This window comes from Manis pentadactyla, chromosome 5 (genome assembly GCF_030020395.1).
Source record: "Manis pentadactyla isolate mManPen7 chromosome 5, mManPen7.hap1, whole genome shotgun sequence".
Classification (NCBI taxonomy): domain Eukaryota; kingdom Metazoa; phylum Chordata; class Mammalia; order Pholidota; family Manidae; genus Manis; species Manis pentadactyla.
In genome coordinates, this window is record NC_080023.1 from 167,678,960 (window position 1) to 167,695,950 (window position 16,991).

The 16,991-nt window shown below is 40.5% G+C and overlaps 1 protein-coding gene across 2 annotated transcripts in view; it reads right to left on the bottom strand.

The window, feature by feature from the left end:
* The window catches only part of B4GALT5 (beta-1,4-galactosyltransferase 5), a 70,057-nt gene extending 53,677 nt beyond the window's left edge, over positions 1-16,380 (bottom strand). The window contains exon 1 of one of the 2 annotated variants that reach the window (XM_036902017.2): positions 15,747-16,380. In XM_036902017.2, the coding sequence (XP_036757912.2) occupies positions 15,747-16,365 (619 nt within the window). In that variant the 5' untranslated portion in view covers positions 16,366-16,380. The remainder of the gene's footprint in view (positions 1-15,746) is intronic. The other variant, XM_036902019.2, reaches the window with a different exon arrangement.
* Between the last annotated feature and the right edge of the window lie 611 nt (positions 16,381-16,991).

Below are 16,991 nucleotides of genomic sequence, written 5' to 3' on the forward strand. Positions count from 1 at the left end.
CATCGCCTACAGAAAGGCCTCAACAAATGGAAGTGGCACCTGCTGCCACTACCATGTTGGGACACAGAGGAAGATGGACTGATTACCAGCCAGAACAGGAGGGAGAGAAATACAAACTACTGACCAAGATAGTCACTTCTGGGAAATAGGGACTGTGGAGTTTGAGAAAGCCTAAGTCCCAGAAAAGACTGAAGGGGCGGGGGGGGGGGCTAGTACGGGGGAGGGGTGCTCATAATATCGGGGTTAAATGTTTCACTGTGTCAACCTCTGGTTAGCTAAAAATGTGCAGTCTATAGGAAGAAAGCAATTATTTCAATTATTAAATCAATCATTTCAGCTTAGCAATTCCCAAGGTACAAATGTTTCAAATATCTGTGTGTAAAAGATGAGAAAGAAACAAAGAAATGAAAATATTTGTGGTGAAAAGATAATTATGAATAAATTGTTGTAATTTCCTTTTATTGTTCTTAAATTTAATAGTTTAAAAATATTGTTCAACAGAACAATGGTGGTTAACATTTGTTAGATCCTAATTAAGCATGATTCATTCTGGAATGTTTCTTATGACACAAACTTATATAAAACTACTGCTAAGTTTGTTCAAATACCACAATGAAGAGAGTCAGTTTTCACACATACAATACCACCTGAAACTACAGCTTCGACCTATGCAAATTCTTTTACTATTTTAATTATAGAACTATTAAATTACCAGAACTGATAATGCTACAATTAAATCAGTGGTGTGGTGTTTATTTTGTGGTTACTGGGTAATGTCACTAAACACAACCACAAGATGTGTGCCAAAACAAGTCCTAAAAGAGGTATTTTTGCCCTTCTTCCATTCCCCTTAAAAGCTTTGGCTTTGGTCATTTTTGACCAAATAGCTCCATAAATTAGCAATATACTGTCAGGAAAAAAGGCCAAGGGAACCAAAAGAACACAGGTGGTACACACGCTGACTGCCAGGTAATCACCTGCTGCCAGGGTGCCTCAGAGACTTCAGCTTCCTCGGCCACCGCATCTGCTCCTCAAGTTCAGCAGAGCCTTCGAGGTAACACCACAGCATGGAAAGGCTTAGCCTTTGCAAATGTGCTGACCCTTGTTCTTCCCACTCTAAATTTCAAGGGTTTAAATGAAGGACAGGGTAATGAAAAAAAATCAAATTCTCTGGAAGCTTCACAGTTATCAATTATTCCCACCCTGCCTTTCTACACTACTGGTCCGGTGGAGCTGGTAGGAAGTTTCCTTCTTTCCCTTCCTGCCCTCTCTGCTCCCACTGAGCCCTGTGATTAAGGGATTTCAAAAGGGGAAGGGAACATTGATCTGTTGAATACCTAACTAGTACCAAGACTTGCAAATATCTGACAAAGAGTCTCTCCTTTAATCCCCACAATTATCCTGTGTTTACAGACTGTTTGTCTTCCCTTTTTACATATTAAGAAACACTTATTTAGGTAACTGGATCAGCAAGACATCTAAAAAAAAAGAAATATAATTATCCAAAAGCTTTAAAAATCTAGATTATTAATTAGCCTAAGCTTTACTTTGGGTTTTGTTTATTTTTTGGAGGGAGGTATCTTTGCCCTTTTCACCTTTATATTTTCATAAATATAAATTTATTTTTCATAGAGATCACATCAAAAAATTACCTTTGTTCTAAAATTCACATAGAACCACAAAGGACCCTGAATAGCCAAAGCAATCCTGAGAAAGAACAAAGCTAGGGGGATTACATTCCCTGACTTTAAAGCTCTACTACAAAGCCATAGTAATCAAAACAAATTTGGTACTGGTACAACATACCCATAGATCAATGGAACAGAATAGAGAGCCCAGATATAAACCCATAGGTATATGGTCAATTAATATATGATAATGGAGCCATGAATATACAATGGGAAAAAGCCTTTTCAACAACTGGTGTCTAGAAAAATGGACAACTACATGTAAGAGAATGAAACTGGATTAGTCTAACTCCATACACAAAAGTATACTCAAAATGGATCAAAGACCTGAATGTAAGTCATGAAACTATAAAACTCTTAGAAGAAAACATAGGCAAAAATCTCTTGAATATAAACAGGAACAACTTTTTCCTGAACCCATCCACTTGGGCAAGGGAAACAAAATAAAAAATGAACAAGTGGGACTACATCAAACCAAAAAGCTTCTGTACAGCAAAGGACACCATAAGCAGAACAAAAAGGCATCCTACTACAGTATGGGAGAATATATTCATAAAAGATTTATCTGTTAAGGGGTTAACATCCAAAATATGTAAAGAACTTACAAGCCTCAACACCCAAAAACCAAATAACCCAATTAAAAAATGGAAGGAGGACCTAAACAGACTTCTCCAAAGAAGAAATACAGATGGCTAACAGGCACATGAAAAGATGCTCCACAACACTAATCATCAGGGAAATGCAAATTAAAACCACAATGAGATATGACCTCACACCAGTTAGGATAGCCACTATCCAAAAGACAAGAAATAACAAATTCTGACGAGGATGCAGAGAAAGGGGAACCTTCCTACCCTGTTAGTGGAAATGTAAATTGGTGCAACTGTGGAAAGCAATATGGGGGTTCCTCAAAAAATTAAAACAGAAATACCATTTGACCCAGGAATTCCACTCCTAGGAATTTACCTAAAGAAAACAAGATCCCTGATTCAAAAAGACAAATGCATCCTTATGTTTATCACTGCACTATTTACAATAGCCAAGATATGGAAGCAACCTAAGTGTCCATCGATAGATGAATGGATAAAGAAGATGTGGTAATATATACAATGGAATATTATTCAGCCATCAAAAGAAAAGAAATCCTCCCATTTGCAACAACATGGATGGACCTAGAGGGTTTTATGCTCAGTGAAATAAGCCAGGCAAAGAAAGACAAATACCAAATGATTTCGCTTATTTGTGGAGTGTAAAAACAAAGCAAAACAGAAGGAACAAAACAGTAGACTCATAGACAATGAGAAGAGACTAGTAGTTACCAAAAGAGGGGGTTGGAGACATGGGGGAGAGGGGTGAGGGGATTAAGGGGCACAGTAATTTGCAATCACAATGCAGATTGGTAATGGGGACAGTAGTACAGCACAGAGAATGCAAATAATGATTCTGTAACATCTTACTATGTTGATGGACAGTGACCACACTGGAGGGGGTGTAATATAAATGCTGAACCACTGTGTTGTTTACTTGAAACCAACGTAAGATTGTGTATCAATGATGCTTTAATAAAAAAAAAATTACCTTTGTTCATAAGGACCCATTACACTATTCACTCTACTTTTGTATTTATTTGGAATTTTCAATAATAAACTAAGGAAAAAAAATTTTCTTAAAGCAAACCAAAGAAGTAGCTCTTACCTAAAGTTAATTTCTTCTAGTGCCTAATGAAATTCAAATAAATCCAAATCTTCTAATTCACACAAATCTTAAAGATTTCTGAATACTTAAAACCAGAATGAGAAAGCCAGGCATGCCAAGTCAACAATGAAATAGAAAAACAAGCCAATCCCCAAACCAAAACATTTCACTTGCTCACACTCTCACATTCAGACACACACACAGTGCAATGAAGGATTACAGTTGTCCCTTACAGACAAAGCAACTGATGGGTGCTGGCCTAAAGCTCAAGCTTCTTCTGAAAAAATGATCTTTGCAATAGAAGCAAGGTTATTTCCACCTTCCATCCAATAGCATGAGCTCAAGAGACTAGCTGTTTATGAATAACAGTCTTACTTTTCACACCATCCATATGGACTTCCAATTTCAGAAAGGATTTTTTCCTCATCTCTCCTTGGAAGAAAGTAAAATATAAAACAATTTCAAATTTTCTAGACAAAAATTATCTCTCAAATTAAAGACTGGCAAGCACATTAAGAAATAAAGGTATAACTTTTATCATAAATTTGAAAACAATAAGCCATTAACCTAAATACTTATATAATTAAAAATCAAAAATTAGAAACAATGTTCTTATAGCAATATATAGCAATTATTGTATATGCCTCATCCTAAATCAGGACTGACTGATTTCCTATGTTTATCAATTTTTTTCATCTAGATGTCAAGTTTAGATACCAGACAAACCACCAATATATCCATTTGTACTTTGCAGGACCTCAGATCTGTCCACTTCCACTTTATTTCACTGACACCAAGTATTTGAGTACCTATTGTATGCCAAAACAATGTTCTAGGCAGGGACACAACAGTGAACAAGAACTGTAAAGCCCATGCATTTAACACTGAATTCCAGGTCTGGGGGTGGGCAGGAGTACAGGAGTTAGCCAATGAAAACAGTAAGGAAAGGGGGCAGTCTCTGCTGGAAACCAAGTAGAGACAAATAGAGGAGTGGAGAGGGAGGCAGAGGCCAGATCACGAAAACGCTTTTAGGCTACAATAAGGATTCTGAACTTTATCCTATGGGCAATGAAAGCCACTGAAGAGGAGGAGACAGATTCATCATATCTAACAAATGCTCCACAGCACTACTCAGGGCCAGATTTCTATGCGAAGTATGGTACTCTTCAAAGTGGAAAGGAGGCCTCAGCATATGAATGCATCCTTCCTCCACTGGTCCAAAAAGCATCTGTGTTATTAAGAAACACAGTCATTGTTCACCACAATCACCATGACTCTGTTGAACAGCAGAAACAGTTCCTGTAAATATGATCACCATCACCAACTGGCACAATCAATAGGGCTTAATGGGGTAAGAAATTAAACTAAATGACTTCCCAAGAATTGCTTAAAATATTTTTGTGGTTTTCAACATCTACAATTAAAATGTATTTACTATAAGCCAGGCAGAGAAAGACAAGTATCAAATGATTTCACTCATCTGTGGAGTATAAGAACAAAGACAAAACTGAAGGAACAAAACAGCAGCAGACTCACAGAACCCAAGAATGGACTAACAGTTACCAAAGGGAAAGGGACTGGGGAGGATGGGTGGGAAGGGAGGGATAAGGGGGAAAAGGGGGCATTATGATTAGCATGTATAATGTAGGGGGGGACACGGGGAAGGCAGTATAACACAGAGAAGGCAAGTAGTGATTCTATAGCATCTTACTATGCTGATGGACAGTGACTGTAAAGGGGTATGTGATGGGGACTTGATAATAGGGGGAGTCTAGTAACAATAATGTTGTTCATGTAATTGTACATTAATGATATAAATAAATAAACAAACAAATAAATAAATAAAATAAAATGTATTTACTATTATTCCTGGCAATTAAGGAATGAAGAATTAAAGAACTGAACACCAGTTGAACTGACCCTCAACTGAACACCTTCATCCAGGAATACAAAATCATTGAAAACTGACAATCTCTAACTCAAGTGAAGCTGTGTTCCCTAACAGAAGACTTAAAAGAGTAACAGAGCTACAGCGCCTGCTTCACTCATCCCTGCATCCTAAGCCTAGCACACTGCAGGGGTGGATGTAACTCAGAGAACTTAATGAAATTAGCTCACCCAATCAGACAAAGGCAAAGCCAAGTTTGTAATTTTTTTCTTTTATCACAGGCCCCGAAACATAAAAATTTTCTAACTGCCACCTGTCTTTAATCACTACCACTGTCACTCACATTTAGATAAATACACTGCAGCTCGGCTGATACCAGGAAAAGAAAAAATCGAATTGCCAAATTTTACCATGTCAGAGTTGGGGGAATCAAGCAGATTTTACATGTTAGATTTTTCTATTTCTTCATTCGTTAGTACTATTCATTTTCTGACAATGTTATGAAGAAAACAGGAAAAAAAATACTGTGCTAACATCACACACCTCCTAGTCATCCAGCGAACATCCCAGTCGCCTGTCTCTCACCACCACCTGCCATCCTGTGCCTGGGTCATGGACTGGGCAGGGATTCACCAGAGAATACTCTGGTGGAAAAAGAATTAGCAGTTTTCAAAGAAGACCAAAAAACCCAAAACAAAACACTTAATATCAAACTCCAAAGTCATGCCTCTGGGCCTACATTCTATTATTATTAAATAACAAAATATAAAAGGTACTGGTTAATGGAAATTTGGGGTCAAAAAAAGCAAGCAGAATTTACTTTTCCCTACATTCAAAACCATCAGGTTCTTCCATTTCTGTATGGAAAAAAATGAGCCAGTGCTTCATTAACTATATTCACCAATCCTTAAAATTTTCCAAATTTTTCTTCTTTTTCATATGTTTAATTGGTAAACTCTACTGCCTCCAACACCAAAAATGTGGTGTCCCAACATCTGGCCCTACCTTATGTGGACTTTCAGAGAACTGCAATTAGAAGCAGAAAACGTTGAGCTTAAATTTCAGTCCCACTGAACAAAATCATCAACAAACAAGAAACATCAAGTAAGAAATGCATAGTCCCCTTTCATCAGTAAAGGTCACAGAACTCTTCAAGTTAAACCAAAAAAACCTTGACTCCTGTTTTCTGAATAGCAGATCAGTACTAGCTCAAATAAGACATGCCTATGTATCAGTAACTCAGACTTTAGAAATCTCTATCAGAACTTCACAGGCAGAAAAGGGAATCTGCACACTATAGGAAGCAGAAGTTAAGTGATAATATTTACAAATTAGAGTTTTAAAAGTACAAACAAAAGATAAATTGGACCTCATTAAAATTAAAAACTTTTGAACATCAAAAGACACTATCAAGAGAGTGAAAAGACAACTCACAGAATGGCAGAAAATATTTGCAAATCATCTGTCTGGTAACAGGTTAACATTCAGAATATACAAAGAACTAACAGCTCAACAGACAATCCAGTTTAAAAATGGACAAAAGAGCAGAATAGACATTTTTCTAAATAAAATATACAAATGCCCAATAAACACATGAAAAGACAACAACTTATCACTCAGTCATTAAGGAAATACAAAGCAAAACCACAATGAGCTAACATTTCACACCTTCCAGGAAGCCTATACTTCAGAAAACAAAAACAAACAAAAAGCCCCTCAAAATAACAAGTGTTGGCCAGGATATGAACAAATCGAAGCCTCATATATTTCTGGTGGGAATGTGAACTGGTGCAGTTTCTGTGGAAAATTATGGCAGTTCCTCAAAAAATTAAATAGTTACCATTTGACACAACAATTCCACTCGTAGGTATATACTCCTAAGTATATACCCAAAAGAATTAAAAACATGGATTCATATACATATTGTAAACTAATATTCACAGCAGCATTATTCACATACCAAAAGGTAGAAATAATTCAAGTGTTCATTAAAGATGAACAAAATGTGGTATATTCATACAATGGAATATTATTCAGCCATAAAAAGAATAAACTTCTGATACTTGCTATCAGTTGGAGGAATCTTAAGAGCAAATGTTAAGTGAAATAAGCCAAACTTACTTTGTTTATGTATGATATGAAATACCTAGAAAAGGCAAATTCATAGGAACAGAAAGTAATTAGAAGTTACCAGGGGCTGGGAGAGAAGGAAATCGGGAGTCATTGCTTCACAGAAACAGTTTCAGTTAGATGTGATGAAAAATTTTGGAAATAGTGGTAATGGTTACATAACACTGAATGTAACTAAAGCCACTTAATTACACACTAAATTACCAAATTACATGCCAAACTTTGTTACATACATTTCTCCCCAAAGAAATAGTAAACAAAAAAAAGTACAAAGTCAAGTGGCTGCAAAATCAGGACTAATAGGAAAAACAATCCTTCACCAGAGTAAATGCAAACCAAAAATGAAGAGGCTAGATTGCCCAGACAAGAGTCCTTCATTCATTTCATTAAATAGTTAAGTGCATACTATGTGCTAGACATTGTTCCAGACACAAGGAAATTACAATCCAGAAAACTTCACTATCATTACTCTGTAAGTTCTGAGGATATGAATAAAATGAGTTTTTCTTAAAAAGTGAAAATATTAAATGCTTTTATATGAAATACACAGATTCATAAGTACATCAAGAATCCTAAAGCCAGTCTACTATCATCTTGTCCACCTAGTTTAACTTCCTTAAATTGGCAATTTTGTCATTTTTCAGAACTGGAATAAAGGACTTTTCTTTTTTTAACTGCACAACACAGCATTTGGGAAAATACCATTTTCTGACCTTCAGAAGCCTATGCCTACCAGTCATAAAATATATACATCACAATCATGTGTATAATTTAAGTTTGATGCTAAAAGCAGAACTCCTCAAAATGGGGTAACTAGTGATTCCATGAGGAAAAAATATTCCTGTTTTCCCATCTTTCCAAGTGTATGATTTTTCAACATATGAGAATGAAACAAAAGGTTTAAATGTCTATTTATCATAATTTTAGGACCAACTGAAGGATGAAAAAACAGTTCCCTCTTTACCGATATATAAATGTTTTATAGCTCTTCAATAAAAACACTGTCCTCACTAGTATACCCTAGATTAACCTGTTTAAAACACAACACTGAGCTCTCTACAATCTACACTTTCCTGTACCTGATACTCCACAACATTTTTCATCATCATAATTAGGCCACTAATCACCTGAGAGAACTGTTCATAATTGATGAGGGTAACTCAGAAACAATGCCCAGGTTCCCTTCTGGTTACTGCAAAGTCCCTGAGCATCTGTAACCTGGGAAGGAGGAGGAACAACACCTGGAGTCTAACAACTGCTTACATTTAATAGGGTGGGGGGAGAGGGAATCCGAGAAGACAGCACTTTAAATTATTCAGTGTGATTCCCATGCCTGGGAAAACACTGAATTCATGGGATCAGCAGGAGGTACGAATGTTCTTCACTAAAGCCACAACATAGAAAGAGTCACTGGGTCAAAATGGAATATTTAATATTCATTTTCATTTAACATTCAATTACCTAGAGGCCTGAGGATAGGACAGGAGCTAATGAGTCCAGGGTGCTATTTCATGCTTAAAAAGCAAAAGTGACTAGAGGAAAGAACTGATTAAGCAGATTAAAATTTAAAAGGATAACCCAGAGGACAAAAAAGGGCAAAATAAAAAAAGGTCTTAACAACCCAGAGATATTCCTATAAAACTCTTTCCTTTGTCCAAGACAACATAGTTTTTTTTTCCTTTTGTCACAGTGATTTCAAAAACAGACTTCAAATTAGAAATTTTAAGTCTTCTTTTTAGGGCAAATAGCCCTAAAACAATAGCACTACACAGTGTGAACCTCTCCATTCACTGGAAGAGTGAAACTCAAGTCTGATGGCTACATGCAAACACTTCCCCAGTTCCGCAGCACCACAGAATCTATGGCTCAGTGTTCCATTACCAGTGGGAGGCTAAACAAAGGAGAAATACGAATTTTTTAAATGGAGTTTCTTTACCTGTGTAAGCCATTATTCCTTCTTCTATGTCAAGAATCACACCTGATCAGAATCGTGTAACTTCAGGTCTGAAAGGGACCCTGGAATCTGTACTATTGTCCATTTCCTCAGCTTATGGATGAGAAAACTGAAAGGTTCTTATCTCATTATTGTTAAAGTCCAACTGAAGCCCAATTCTGCTATTTCCTGCTAGCATTAGACCAAGAGGACATCTCCTATGGTTACAAATAAGCATTATAAATATATGGGACTTTACATCAAGCTCTGTGCTAAGCCCTTTCACATGCACATTCTACTTAATTCTCACAACAACCCCGAGAAAGATAATATCTTCTGTATCTCACAGGTGAAAAACTTGAAAATAATTTGCCCCCTCAGTCAGGGTTGATTCAAACCCAGCTCTGGCTGATTGCTAAGCTAATGTTCACTCCTGTTCTACATCCTACCATGGTCCACAGGGTCCCGCATGGCCCGACCCCTCCTACCTTTCTGAACTAATCTATCACTCTCCCATCACTACAAAAATCCAGTCAACCTTCACCAAGCTCATCCCAGCCTCAGGGCCTTTGCATGTGCTGGGTGCCCCCCATTCCCATCAAACCCCAATCCCCAGATCTGAGTATGGTTCTACCCTCCAGGTCAAATACCACCTCTTCAATGAGGCTTTCCCTAACCACTCAATTTAAACAGATCCTCAATCACCCCTACCACTATCTGAAATTATGTTGTACATTGGCTGTCTCCCCATTAGAATAGGAGCAGCACAAAACGTCCCTCTAAAATGAAAGCACCACAAAAACGTCCCACTAAAATGAAAGCACCATAATGGCAGAAATGTTCTGCCTTATTCATTTCTAGACTGCCCAAAAGCTGAAAAGGTATATGACAAGAAGAGGTACTCTAAAAAACTATCTGTTGAATAAAGGAATGAATGCCTGTGTCTGAACTTCCATCTCATTAAGGGCCAGCATCATGTAATTTAACAGTTGATTATATACTATCTTCTGTATTTCTTTAGTTGTTTATTGTAATTAATCTTGTCTTTACAACCAGAGTGTATGTGCCTCAAAGATGTAACTGTCAACTTTGGGCAACTAATGACTCAACCTGGGCTTATGTGATTATCTATAAAATGAAAGCAGCAGTTAAAAATATACTATTCAAGTATCTCCCATAACCAGTAATAAGACAGGGAGGCACTCAAATACTGGATTATTATTGACCTACACAACTCAAGTCTCTTTAGTTCTCTCACAACTTTCAGTAAGAATACACCTCATGTGCAAAGGCAGACATACCTTCATTTGGCTAGTATTAGAAGCTAAAAAAGTGCATCAATAGTACACGCAGGCCTGCCTCTTCTCATGACAGTTCCATTAACCTCTTTCAAGCCAACACCCAATCTGTTTGCTTCTGATATCTTTATCTTGACCAATGTTAACCTCCAGTTTTCTCTATTTCTTTGGACAGGCCTCAGCAGCATCACATTCCTTACTTCTTGCTTGCTAAACTTCTATTTGCTTTATACAGTTGGATGTGTCCAACATATCTTCCATGACTAAAAAGTTGATCAGCAGCATTTTGGCTTCTCCTGTTTGGAATTTCCACTGTCTTGAAGAGCTCTAAAGAGTCATGGCAACACAAAGGGACCCTCTCTCTCTCCTAGTGATTTATTATATGCTGCTCCCACTAGCCAGTCACACTTGGGGGGAAATGTCAGGACTGGAGCAGAATCATCTACTGGCTGGAGTATTGATGGCCTGCAACTGGAACTGATACTCTTTGGATGGCTGCCTCCAAAGATTGTCCAAGACTAGCATATTTTCACTGTTAAAGACACTTCAACTCCAAACCCAAGACCTTGTTTCCAACATAGCAAAATTATGCACAGGAAAGAAGAACACAGAGCATCATCAAAGTCCTGGTCAAAAGTGGTGCTGTTTCATTTTGTAACTTCAACCTGCTCTCCAAATAAGGTTTCCTTCTAAGAAGACAGACACCACAGAATACTCAAAGGAAATATTTCAGTGAGTGTGTACAGAACACACTGTGGGGGGCCAGGGGTGGCAGATGTCTTTAACAGGGTGAGGCTTTTTAATTTTCTAAAATAAAATAACCTACACTTCACCACATGTATTTCATTTCAGAAAAGCTCAGGAACTAAGTGCACTCAGGCAATTATAAGGCATTTTCATGTGAGGAACAGCAACAACAAAAGGCTATTTTCATAATGTAATTAACTGAAAGGAATCTAAAATTTTCATGTGGTTATTAGAACATATTGCCTTTGATTATATAAAACCTATTTTATCTAAAATCTTAGGTTCAATGTATGTATGCAACATGAATGAATTAACAATTTTCCATGTGTAAAACCATCTCATTAGAAGTTTGGTTAAGATGCAGTTTTAGTTTTCAAGCATCTCTCTTTTTTTTTTTTAGCCAAACATATGATCAGAGAATCAAGTGTCTTGCTCAAGGTCATTTGGTCAAATTAGGTGGGACCAGAATGACTGGTTCCTACCATAAATCAAACTTTTCTTGGAACTAAGCAGGCCAAAAGAGAAATACCATTCCCCATTTCCTCTCCTCAATAATCTAAGGACAAAAGAAAAATCAGTTTAAATGACAGAACTTCAATCAAATTTCATCAATGCAGTGACTATTACCTCTAACCATGCACCAGCACCTCTCTCAAAATTGGTACCTTTTTTAACAATTTGCAAAGGTCAGTAACCTCCATACAACCTTCCATTATGACAGCACCATAAACTTACTAAGATGTTTTTAAATCAGCACTTTATAGATGTACAATCTATAAATAGTTCACTTCTCTTATCTTAGAAAAGACCTGGTCAGACTGGAAGGTAGATGTACTGAGCTCTTAGATTTTTTTTTTTAAGTTAAAGGATCATAAGTCAGTTCAAAGTTTTCTTCAGAACCCTGAAATAATACTTCACCAGTGCAGATGAAACAAGTGATCAAGTTAAGGAGAATCACTCAGGCTGTGGGGAGGAGGCTACAGAAAATGTATGCATTTTTATCATTATCAACTTCCTCTTCTTTTTTCTAATCCACCACCTCCTTCACATTTTTTGCCCCCATCCTTTTCATTTCCACTTTTAAACTGGTAAGACATGCTTCTGAATGAATAACGAAGACATAATGTCCAATGAAGCCATATTTAAAAATTACTAACTAAATGGGGATATTAAAGTAACTAAGAGCACTCTGTATATAGTCATATTTAGTAATATTCCACACAACCAATTTTCAAGGTTAAATGATACCATTACCCTCATTTCAGATGACCCTTAAGTCCAAGAAAATTTCCCTTTGCTCTCAAGACTATGGGTCACTAATATTAAAAGCTGGCACAGATCTCAAAAATACTAAGTTAACGGTTAGGCTAAAATTGTGGCTGTGTTACAGTGTACATGAACAACTATAAAACATTTTTAACTAATATGACTTTAACCTCAAACTCAAGTCTACCTATTTCTGAATATAGTTGTAACACTTTCTTGGAGGGATGATTTCTCTTTAGACCTTGAACAAAACATGGTCATAGGGTATACAAAACAAATCAAAGCCAGACTGGAAAAAAATTAAACCTGGAAGGAAATACAGGTCTGACACTTTCCATTATGCCAGAAAACAGAACTGTCATTATCTGGAAATGTATTAGGTCGACCTAAATATACAACTGTTTTGACCTGCAAAAATGGAAACTTCATATGGTTCAACCTAGTATTGTTTTCTAAGCTCATTTTAATAATTGTCTCATGGACGGTCTTATCCCAAGGCAAATAAAACCTTGTATTTCTGTAGACTACCTTAACCTTTTGAGATTTACTACCCCACTGTCCAAAGCTGGTCATTTGAAAAACTAAATTCATTAACAGAAAAGTCAAGATAAACAAAACCACCAAAATGCTCAATGTAACTAGGCTTCAAGAGCCCTAAAACCACTACACATCCTTTTTACTGTTCCCCTTTTTCACTAACAGAATTTGAATCCTAAAATACCTTTTTGACGGTATTTTCACTTCTGGATAAACTAGTGAAAATATAAGCACTTTGCATCTTTTTCAGTTATCAGTGACAGGAATCTAAGCATGGGAGCAGCCCCATCACTTGACACTGGGGTTCCACTGACCAAAAAATCTACTGTTGAGAAATTTTAATGAAGTTGATAAATTCCATTTTTGTTGGAGAATCTGGCTTCTAACTTTTCTAAGCAAAAGGGTGCTTACCATCCCAGTGGGATATATTTTGCTGTTTAGATATGGCTATTTATTCACCCGCACCAGAAATAATCTGTCAGTTTCACAAGAGGGGTATGGCTCCAAGACTGCCTCTAGGTCCAAATCCATCATTTCACACTCATTTTTATTAAGAGTTGAATATCAAATATACTAATGAACTCTTTTCTAAATTAATTCCACTAATAACTCACTTGTTCTTATTCTGCCAAAATTCCTACCTCCTCATCTGATCCATTAGACCACACATACTGTACCTTTGTAGGACGATGCTTTTCCCAAGACAGTTTAGAAACTGTTAGGGCAATCTGATGTTGCTTGTTCTATTTTCCTAAACCTAGCTTCTAGAATAAATAATCAATATTAAGCATCAAATGATAGGCTTAAAAAAAAATCAGTAGAGAATCTCCTGCTCTATCTGGAAATCTCTGTATTCAGCTGGCTCAGTGTTGACAGGTCGAGAGAATGGCACCAGTCATCACTACCATCCTAAGGGGCACTCATCCATAGTCAAACCATCGACTCTTTCTTAACATCTGAACAACCTAGACTTTTTATAGCAGAATTATTTTCCTTGCCCCACCTGCAACAGTATCTTCTGATCATTTTTCACCATAAACTGAAGTTCTCTCTAGAGCCCTGTGGTGATGCCAAGTCAGGTAAACACATTCCTTAAACCTTCTACCTACTCCTTTCTTTCTCTAAAGTTACCTATAACTGTTTTTCTTTAATTCTCTATGCATCCGATACAGTGATAAGTGCTTTAAAAGGTAATCTATCTATTCCCATCCTTAAAACCCTGAGATTAGGATTAGTACCCCCATTTTACAGAGCAGAAAAGGTGAGACTTAGTAACTTGCCCAAGGTCATACAGGATGGGGATTTGAATACAAGTGTGACCTCAATGTCCTCTGACTTTAACTCTCATGCTGTATCTCCTACTAATCTCCTTCTTCATCCTAAATGTCTGCTCTGTGGTCTTATAAAGTCTATGTTTGGGCAGGGTTCAGTTTTTCCATCGGCCGTCTTTCCTTTAAAGGACATGCCTTTGAGAAGAGTTAAGTACCCATTTCATCTTTTCTCCATGCTCCTCCTTCCCACCTGGCACCATTTCCCCAAGGCCCTTATCATATCTCCTCCTCTAGGGCCAATTTAAAAGTCCCTCTGTCCCCAGAGCAGGAACCATAGGATACGAAGGGCCACCTTTTGCCCTCAAGGCTAGAAAAGGGACGAAATGAAATAAAGGAACAGCCCAGACAGCACCCCTTCCCAAGTCTTCATTCAGGAGGAAACTGGCTGAGGACCCGAGGCGGGGCCGATTTGGGGAAGGGTAATTAGTACGGGGGCGGCGGTGACAAGGGTGTGCCCTTGGGGGTAGGCGGGGCGGGGAGGCAGCGAGGGACGTCAGGGGTTAGAAGGGGTTAGTAGACCGAATGGGGGGTGGGCAGGGCCCCCGGCGAGGAAAGGGATCCGGCCGCTTGCAGGAGAACGTGTGAGCTGGGGAGCAGGACCTGGAGGTGGACATAACAGGGCAAAGTGGAGGGAAGGAAGGGTAGGTTAGGGGAGCAGGAAACGGTGGAGTCGCCCTGGCAGCAGGGCAAGGATGGAGGGGACCCGGGAAGGTGGGGCGCCTCGAGACCCGGTCCGAGGGCCGACCAAACAGGGGTGGGCGGGCGGCGGGGGTCGGGTCCGCGGAATGCCGGGAACCGGGCTTGAGGAGACCCCGGGGGAGGAGGAGCGGGAGTTCTCCGGCCGGGGAGCGGGAAGCGGGGGTTCCAAGGAGGCAACGGCGGTTAAGGGGCGTCCTGGCTCGAAGCGGGGGTGTGTGAGGAAGGCACCGTCGGGTTCGCGGGGAGTGAGGTTAGGAGGGCAGGGCGGGGGCGGGAGGCCGGCCGGCGTAGGTGGGTTCCGGAGCCTGGCCGGGGTGCTGAGGGCGGGAATATCCTAGCGTCCCCCGAGGGCCAGGCGTGGGGGCTCCCGAGGCTCGGGCCGGGAACCCGGGGGTCTGCTGAGGGCCAGGATCGGGGTCGCCACCCGGCGGAGGGCTTCCGAGGGCTGAGGTCCCCTCAGGGCGGGGCAGAGATTCCCGGGCCGCCCCTGCGGCCAGAGCAGCATCTCCCCGGGGGCCCAGACCCCCTTCCTACCTATGCCGGGCGCCACATAGACGAAGTAGAGCAGCGAGGACGACAGCGAGAAGAAGAAGAGCGCGGCGAGCAGTGAGCGGCGCGGCAGCCGCAGCAGCCCCCGGCGGACGCGCATGCTGCAGCCAGGAGGCCGCTCGAGGGCCGGGCCGGGCCTGCTCCCCGTCCGCCGCCTCCTGGGCCGCCGCCGCTGCCTGGGCCTCGGCCACCACCTCCCGGGCCTCGCCGGCCGCCGCCGCCTCGCCGCTCCCAGCCGCCGGCCACCGCGGGCCCGGCCACATGAAGCGGGCGGGGGGCCTGAGCGGCCCGGAGCGAGCGCAGCGGCGAGGGCGGGGCGGACCGGGCCGCGGGGGCGGGAGGGGGCGGGGCCAGCCCCGCCGGGCACCGTCGCAAAAAACCAGCGCGCACGCCCGCCGCCCGACCCCCTGTCCGGCCCCCGCGGCGGCGCGGCAGCCCGCAGGGAACGTCGACAAATGGCGACAGCCCCTCTCCCGGCGCGGCCACCGCCCAGGCTTTCCGCGAGCGTCGCTCTAGTGCTGGTTGGTTCCGCGCAAGGGCGCCCCCAACCCGGCAGAAACGGCGGTCTGTAACATGTGACGCTGCCAGTAGCCCACTGCGACATGAGAGCGAGGAGTGAAAGCATAGGGGCTCCGTATACACCTTCATTCATTCATTTATTCATTCAACTCACTATTTATTCAAAGCCAGACATATGTCAGACACTGTTCTTAGTGCTGGGGATGCTACAGAGAACAAAACAAAATCTCTTCTTGAACTTATGCTCAAATGAGAGGAGAAAAAGAAACATCAATTCATAATATCAGGTACTGATAAGTGAAGACAATAAAACAGAAGAATGTGTGGGGAGGCAGGCTAGGGTAATCAAGGAAGGCCTCACTGAGCAGGTGACATGAAAGGGTGAATATCAGGTGCAAAGGTCCTGAGGTTAAAGACCTGGTCTGTCCCTAGGTTGACCCCAAAAGCAGCATGGATAAAATCTTGTGAGGCAAAGAGAGTGTCAGGGTTGACGTTGGAGCTCAGGGTGCACATAAAGAGCATAATGATAACAGCTATGAATGAGAAGACTCTTCGAGATACATTGAGCTTTGCTTATCTAATGAATGCCCTCTACAGCCCTGAGATGTGTACTCTTGTTCCTATCACACAAATGAGGAAACTAAAGCTATTAGATGGGGAAGCAATTCACCCAAGTCCTGCAGTGAGGGTTCAAAAATAATTCTCCCAAGG